At 34.7% G+C, this 8,541-nt stretch overlaps 1 protein-coding gene across 1 annotated transcript; it reads left to right on the top strand.

Annotated features, from left to right (window-relative positions):
• Positions 1–1,040: 1,040 nt before the first annotated feature.
• LOC116206960 (AT-hook motif nuclear-localized protein 19-like) lies at positions 1,041–2,682 on the top strand. The gene is made up of 2 exons (XM_031539800.1): positions 1,041–1,164; positions 1,435–2,682. The coding sequence occupies exon 2, from the start codon at positions 1,530–1,532 to the stop codon at positions 2,406–2,408; it is 879 nt and encodes a 292-aa protein (XP_031395660.1). The 5' UTR covers positions 1,041–1,164; positions 1,435–1,529; the 3' UTR covers positions 2,409–2,682.
• Positions 2,683–8,541: the final 5,859 nt, after the last annotated feature.

Genomic DNA, 8,541 nt, shown 5'->3' with positions numbered 1-8,541 from the left:
ATAAATTATGTTATATCTCTATTGATATTTTAGGTTTTATTTTCCTTATCTTTAGGAGGAGATATGGCCAGATTAGGATTACTTTATGTCTATATATATTCATCTTAGTGAATTTTTAATAAAAAAAAGGAACATTCAGAAAATTGTGAAAGTATTCTTTTTGGTTCTTGAAGAACTAATTCGAACTTATCAGAAACTTCCGTGGAGTTCATCATCGACTTATCAAACGGCTTTCCACCACCGTTTGTGGCGTCTTCATCGACTTATCAAACGGCTTTCCATCACCGTTTGTGGCGTCTTCCTATACCGAGGTTCTTGTTTCGCAATAAACAACGGGTTGAGGTCAATTATACCAAGGTTCTTGTTTATGTTGTAAACAACAGGTCGAGAGTTTGTCAATCAAATCTGATCGTGGAACGATCTTGGATTCCTTTAGTTGTCGGGTATCGTCATTCTTGGCGGGAATCGCATCAGTATTGACTATAAACAATCTCTATACCAAAACATGAGAAATGAACTAAATGGTACAAAAGCTACCGACAGTAAATGAAAATCAAGTAAAAATTAAACCTCTAAATTCTGGACTAAATTAAGAGAAGAGTATGCACTGCGCTGAACTCTTCTTTGTTGCTTTTCAATTTACTTTTACTATGAACAATACGTTGAATATGTGGGGGCACGAGTGGAAAGGAACATGCTCTTGTCACCCACCTGCCCAGGCGCACGCAACCCCACACGAAACCCTAATTCCAATAGTCATCAAGCATATTTTAATACACATCTGTATGCGTATATATGAATGCACACAGATTTCAATCAGTATAATAGACCAAACTGCATTAGTAGCTCAGCTCTCCAATCTCCCAACACAAACAAAAACATATTGTTCGACCAAAAAATATTATCAAAGTGCGATCAAATCACGAGATATGGTTTACTCGGCAAGCTATACAAGTTATTACTGGATGGACTTTAAGAGTTCATGATCGATACGAAAATGAAAATCGGTCGTAGTCAATACGCTGGAATTATCTCGTGTTTCATCGAACTATTAATGCGTCATCCAACACTAAATAACAAGAAACTGTATTCTTTCTCTCACTCCCAGAACTGTTTAAATTATTCATTCCACTTCAATCTCCGGACGCTTTCTTTATCAATTAGGTTATTCTCTCTCTCTGTCTCTCTCTCTCTCCCTTCTTTCATTTTTGCATCTATTCTTTGTTCTTCCCACTGCTGCTGTGTTGTGCTGTTCGTCTTTGATCTTGTTTCTACATCTTCATTGTCAGCATATCTTGTTAAACGAAAACAGCTTTCTTTTCGATTATGTTTCTTCTATTCGTGATTCGATGAGTTATGAGATCTATTTCGCCGAACAATACAAAAAGTTGCTTCCTTTGCTTGGTTGTGAAGTGATCAGCTCTTCTTTTTTAGGTTGCCCTAGAAAGAGAGAGGCAAGTTCGTAACGAAATTGGTAATTTGATCAGCTTTGTACAAGTAGAAGGGTAAAGGAATCTCCACCCAGCGCCATGGCTAACCCTTGGTGGACAGCCCAAGTGGGCCTGCCTCCGGGCCTCGAACCTCCAGGGACCTCACCCTTATTAAGCAAGCGCGATCTCGAAATATCCCCAATCGGAAATGGAGAAAGAAGTGGGATTACCCGTGCTGATGATGATGATGATGATATGGACAACAACAATGGCGAGCCCAAGGAGGGTGCGGTTGAGGTCGGAACCCGTAGACCAAGAGGCCGCCCGGCCGGGTCCAAGAACAAGCCAAAGCCGCCGATCTTCGTGACTAGGGATAGCCCAAGCACCCTAAAGAGCCACGTGATGGAGGTGGCTGGAGGTGCTGATGTCTTGGAAAGTATGGCCATCTTCGCCCGGAAGCGCCAAAGAGGGGTTTGTGTCCTGAGCGGAAGTGGCGCCGTAGCTAATGTGACACTGAGGCAGGCGGTTGGCCCCGGAGCCGCGGTGGCACTGCACGGACGATTCGAGATCCTTTCCCTGACAGGGACCTTCCTTCCAGGTCCTGCACCTCCTGGATCGACAGGGCTCACGATTTATTTAGCCGGAGGACAGGGCCAAGTAGTAGGTGGTTCTGTGGTCGGATCGCTCACTGCAGCAGGTCCCGTCATGATAATAGCCGCAACTTTTGCCAATGCCACTTATGAAAGATTGCCCCTACCAGAGGAGGATGAAGATAACAAAGGAGGGCAAGCTCGGGCTGCCGGTTCAGGTGGATCGCCGCCTGCAGAGAGTAGTAACGGTACCGGACTGCCTCCTCCAAAAGTTGTTCCTGACCATCCACACCTACAAGCCTACAGCTTGCCCCCGAATGTCGTTGCCAATGGTACTATTGGCCATGATGCTTTTGTTAGCTGGGCTCATGTTCGACCGCCGTTCTAACAATCAGGTAAAAAATAAAAGGACTGGCGCAATTCGACTGTGTTGAAATAATAAGTTTTATAGATGGAAAGGAGTCGAGAGATATATATGTATTGAAGAAAACCTTGAGATCAGATACTCACTGTATATGAATCTTCCTCTCTGTTTTGCCTCCGTGTGTTCGCAATAAGGATTATCTTCCTCTCACTTTCCCTAGTAATGTTTTATTGCTAATAAGTGATTGTTTTAAATTAATAAAAAAGAAAAAGAAAAAGTCGATTTCTGTGATTTTTAATTAGAGTGATCTCTTGGTGGTTTTATATATATTAGTTTAATTATATTGATTGATGAGATTTAGCTCATGAGTGATTTCCATCTCTGCTCTACAATCTTGCAATGCACTTCGCTCACAAAGAGAACAGTCCATTCTATCGAATTCCATTAATATTTATGGGTTAAACAAGGGTTTAGATTTTTTTTTCCGTTGAGATCATGACATATTCTCAATCAGATGTAGACTTGACCATATAATTATCAATGAGTTTTTAATCATGGCACTATAATTAAAGTCCACAATCTACTAATTAAGAGTTTAGTTTGTTGTTAAACCACATTTTTATGATTAACTAGGCCAAATCGATGCCTAAACTAAACAGAGATAAGATTCAGACATTGAAAATACACTTCAAAATCTCACCTAAAAAAAGAACAACTAGAGTTTAGTTAAGGTGCTTAAATTATACAAAAAAGAAACTGATTTATGTCCATTACTTCGATGGTCGCGATGGTTGAATAGGCAGAAAGGTTTTGAGCCTTTTAAGGGGCCGTTTGCTTAAAGGTGCGGAAACAGAATTCGAAATGAAATTGAAATGAGGTGTCATGGGCTGAAATTGGAAATGGAGTCGCAAATTTACTTTTTATTTGTTTTAATGAGGAATAGGAATTAATTTTCATTTGTATTTGTCTGGTTCAATATGTATGGAATTGGAATCAAATTTCAAAATTTAATAATTATTTATAAAGATTTTTCTATAGTACTCCAAACTTCTTTCGGGAACCACAATCTGCTATTATAATGTTGATATAGAGGAGGCCGCCACAATTTGGACAAAGATCGACCATTGACCATATACTAGCATTGTCCCCGTGCATGCACCCCTTTTTTTTTCTCGATAAACTGCATGTAAAAAAACAATTCTCTCAAGATTGGAAATGATACACATAAAATGTAGTGATTATGATATCAATGAATGAATCAAGATGGAATGAAAGAATATTTACGAAAATAAAAGGGCCCATTCATTTTCCTTATCTTTGTATGAAATAGTTCTTTTATTTTTTAAATTTATGCCCAACAAAACAACATGAGTATATGATAAAAAAAAATTATTCATTACAAATTGAATAAAGTATATAATATACTAAATTAAATTATTAAATATAAAGCAAAACGGTATGTACAAGTACAACACTATTTTTTCACTTCATGAATGGACTATATATTCTCTATTGTTTATCTCAGTAATTTATAAATAAAGTTTTTGTTATAATATTTAAAATTAAAAAATATATCAATTTTTATAGAATAGGAAAAAGAAAAATAGATATTATGGTAAATTACCAAAAAATAATTAACTTTTTATCTCATCCAGAATCTATCATGTACTATTATTAATTTTTTATTTTTCATGAGAAAAGTAATGAATGAGATCGATCACAAAGACAAAAAGTAATCGACTGATTATTTCGTTTTTCTTTATATTAATTAAATAATATAAATTTTTAAAATTTTAAATTGCTTGATAAAACAAAATAGGAATTCGGACATAATTGCTTTCTTTTTCTTGTTTTATTCATTAAAGATAAAATAAAGTACATAATATAATAAAACAAATTATTAGAATAATGAAGAATTTAAAAACATTGCGAGAGTATGAAATGTTTTTGTATACTCTCTTACGTTTTTCGAAATCAGATAACTTTATAAGTATTTAAGATTAAGGTATGCATTTATATTGCCTAAGGCAGTAAGGCATTAAAAAAACATAAAAGAAAAAATTTGCCTTAAGAAATGTTTGAAAAAAAATTACCTTTTTCAGTGTGTATTCTGGTATCTAGAAGCTCATTGGCCTCAACTAATCCATTTCGAGTCAGATTGGCCCACTAAGAGGTAAAGCTCTCATAATGTGGATTTTGCCCATTCACAATATTATAATCCGAGACTTTATTTAAGAGGAACAAGTGCCGAATCACTTGAACCAACATACTTTGTTTTAAAAAGAAAAAAATACTTTCAATCCCCTTTTTCATCCCCAGGATCTCCGGGGAATGGATGATTCCCCTTTTTTAGGAGAATCGAGTACTTTGTTTAGGGAAATAAAAAATCGATTCCCCCAAAATAAACGGTCACAATAGGAAAGAACATTTTGATTCTGATTCCACCTCTGTTTTTTTTTTGGTAACCATTCCACCTTTTTTTTTTAATGAACCGAACGGGGCCTAAGAGTTCCAAAATATATATATACATATATTACCAAACAGAGCCTAAGAGTTCCAAAAAAAAATCACCAATTGTAAACACAGTTGTAATGCAATGACAAATTGATTACTAATGATTGACTTTACCTGCAGCACAGGGCGCTCAAAACCCATTAAATTAATGTTAAGATACTCACAGTTTGCCCGAAAAATCACCTATGTTTACTGCTAAGATTTGTTAAATCCCTTTTTGAAAATTTGATGTAAATTCCTTAATAATAAGATGATTGGACTCACCATTATATCAACTTTAGCTTTTGAGATGGGGATGTGACTAATTACTTAAAAATTCAGTAAAAGTTCTATATGGTGCAATGGCATAACCCAATTTGGAACCATAATATTTTTAAAAAGAGGATTTTATTCACTAAAAACAGACATAGTTTACCCATAAAGTACGATCAAACTTCTTTATCTTTTTTTGGATCGGAAGACAATGAAGGGCAAGGAAAGGGGAGGAGGGGAAGTTGTATGGAAAATTCGAAAAGTTCTATACAAAATCGCCCCCTCCTCTCCCCTTCCTTTCCATCCATTTCTCTCCATCCCATCCAAACAATAGTTAGCTACTCGGACTTGGCTTGTTAAATACTCAAGATGAGCTTGACAATACTCTACTCAATAAACTTGAGAGTTTAAATGAAATTATTTTTCATTGTGAACTCTAGTATCTGAAAGTTCAATGGATCCCAACAAATCCAGTCGAGTCGGATCGGTCTACTAAAGGGATAGATCTTTCTCAACATGGATCTTCTCCATTTACAAGATTTGAACTCGAGACCTTGCTTAACAGAAATAAGCACAAAACCGTTTAAATCAAGCCATGTTGGTTAAATGAACTTATTTAAATTTTACAAAAACGACATTTCTAATTTGGCAAATTACATTTATATAGTTAATGGGTTAGCACTGGATCACTTTTACTCCTTATCTTCCTTCTAATGATTATTGATCAATTCAATCTCATATATCTAGCTCATTATTCCTATATTCTCAAATTTTCAGTTCTAACTTTTTTTTGTAGTACAAGTGAGATTGTAAGCGAAATATGTGTGTTGAACTTATTACTCAACAAAGCTTGCGAAGCTCAAACTCATTAAGGTGACCGAGCTTGAGTTTCCCGGTACTCGACTCAGCTCGGCGAATTCACACCCATAAGTTAAAAGTATATATATATATATATATATATATATTCAAAGATTGTTTACTTTGTTGAGAGAAAGGAGGTTTGAAACATTCGCATCGCGCTATATCAATTAAGATATCCTGTCAATTCTTACCCGCGAGAATCCTGGTGTTCATTAATTTTTCTTCTTCAGAGCACTAATTTATTTCATCTAGTATGCAAAATGCTACACATTATTAAGTATCAAACAAAACTTATTACTACAAAGTAAGATTTACTAACACTTCTTCTTCTTTTTTTGGGGGGTTACATGATTTACTAAAACTTGGTTCTATCGCGAGGCATTGAAAAACAATGATAGAATAATAATTATATTTATTTAGAATTGTAATGATTTTGTTGTTGAATTATGGGAAAAAGTGGGAAAACGTAATGAATAGTTGAGAGAAAATAATGATTGTGTTGTTGAATTATAAGTAATTAATAGTTGAGAAAATTTAGTATTAAAAATTAAATTGAATGACAGTTAAATTAAGAAAAATTGAAGAAAAATGAAAAAGTAATAATTGTATTGTTAAATTGAAAATAAGTGAAATTAAAATAGAGTGGAGTAATGAATATTACTCATTTATCAAACACACACTAGACTTATGACTTTATCATCAGGGCGTGAACAACGAATTTATATAAGAAAAAACTATTGGTTGTTGTTTAACGACATGTAAAGATGAAAGACCATTTAAATTACCTCTAGCTTTTGTTTATTATATGGCATGAGGAGTTGTTTTATTTTTATTTTTTCAATTTTATCTCCTTACTATGATAGATATGAAGCATATTTTCTTTGGTCAAATTATGCCTAATTAGTGCCATTTCTTTTTTCTTTTTGTGTAATGAATGGCAAGTCATTTTTCCAAACAGGAGAAATGTGAGATCATGTCATTTCCAAGGAAAAAACAACAAATTTGAAAAAGTAGGAAAAGGGAAGAAAAGTAGTAATTGAATAACTGATGATTTAACCCCATCCACTTGTTTATGTTTTCCCTTACTCCCTTCCTTTGCCTTTCGATCATCTTGGAATTGGACATGTGGCGAGTGGTGACCCAATTAACAAAGCTGTCAGCTTTGTTCTTCCCACTAATTGAAAGAATATAATATTACAGTTTTCTGGCCACTAGCTAGCTAATCATTTCATCCTTAACACTATAAATGTTTAAAATTGTCTTTCTAATTAATCTGAATTTATTTATAAATAATATGGGGAGAAAGGTTCACATATAAATGTCACACCAAGGGTCTAAAAACACTTCTGCGGCAACTATTCTTATACATTTAAACGTGTTGTTTCTTTTATGATCAATTAAAATATATTAGACTTGATCAGCCAAAATAACGACTATATTGATAAAAACAAAAAACAAAATCTAACTCTCTGATGTTAGTTCAGGCTAATCATATTACAAATAGAAGGCATACTGCATGAAAAACATTTTCATTTGTAACCCTACTGTATTGGACCGGATATCTGTGTCTGGTCATTGGGTCATTGTGACCCTCTTGTATTGACCGTTAGATCTAACGCAATGGTGAGAACAGCCGGCCGGGGTCATCTTGACTTAAGGACCCCATAGGAAATTTTCCACTAATCAAAATGCTCTTTGGCTACTTATTTTACCACATGAAGATCGCGCGGAAAAATCTGTAGTCTTAGATCAGCTCAAATCAACTTCATAATGTGTTTCCTTCGTGCTCAAGATTTCATTTCTTATACATATTAATTAGATTCAATCAGGGAAAAGTTTGGATCATTAGTCTGGGAAAAGCATTAGATTCAATAAGCCAACATATTTTAGGGGTACTCTAATTACTTATAAATTAATAATTACTAGTCCTTGCTAAATAATGCTTTTAGAAGTAAGGAGAAATTATTTGTAATTGCAGTGCAGAAACTACATAATAATAGGATTAGAATTCACGTTATGTACAAACTAGGATTAGAATTTTTTGACATTCAAACTGTTAATTTCAAGTTTTCTTTATCTTTTAATCGAAAAATGTAACAGAAAAATACCATCAAAGTCATTCGATAAGTCCTCCAAAATGTAGACTTACGAGATTGGTTAGCAATATACTCCGCAAAATGAAAATAATTCGAAACAGTTTTTCACGGTACTTAGGAGCCAGGGCACATAAAAAGGTGCTGTGACGCGAGTGATTCATGTGCTAAACCGTAGAAATTCCATCACACTTGAACGATTGTGGAGATCGCCACGACAACATAAGAGGTCCCACTTCACATGCCTTCTCGTGTCACAGATAATAAACAAACCCTAATTAGACTTCAATTTATTTATTAGTTAGTAACTTGGGGGTCCAACATTCCAATGCTAATAGTCGCACAATCAATGTAACCTAGGGACCCATTAGTTTCAATAATGTCCAGGCCGCTGATTATTATAATACGTAGTTAGCAACTTGGGGGGTCCAACATTC

This window comes from Punica granatum, chromosome 5 (assembly GCF_007655135.1).
Source record: "Punica granatum isolate Tunisia-2019 chromosome 5, ASM765513v2, whole genome shotgun sequence".
NCBI lineage: Eukaryota > Viridiplantae > Streptophyta > Magnoliopsida > Myrtales > Lythraceae > Punica > Punica granatum.
Note: the sequence above shows the minus strand (reverse complement) of the source record. Positions and strands in the feature narration are given on the sequence as shown.

Coding starts and splice junctions, on each gene's coding strand:
- LOC116206960 (XM_031539800.1), top strand. CDS start 1,530: ATGGCTAACCCTTGGTGGACAGCCCAAGTGGGCCTGCCTCCGGGCCTC.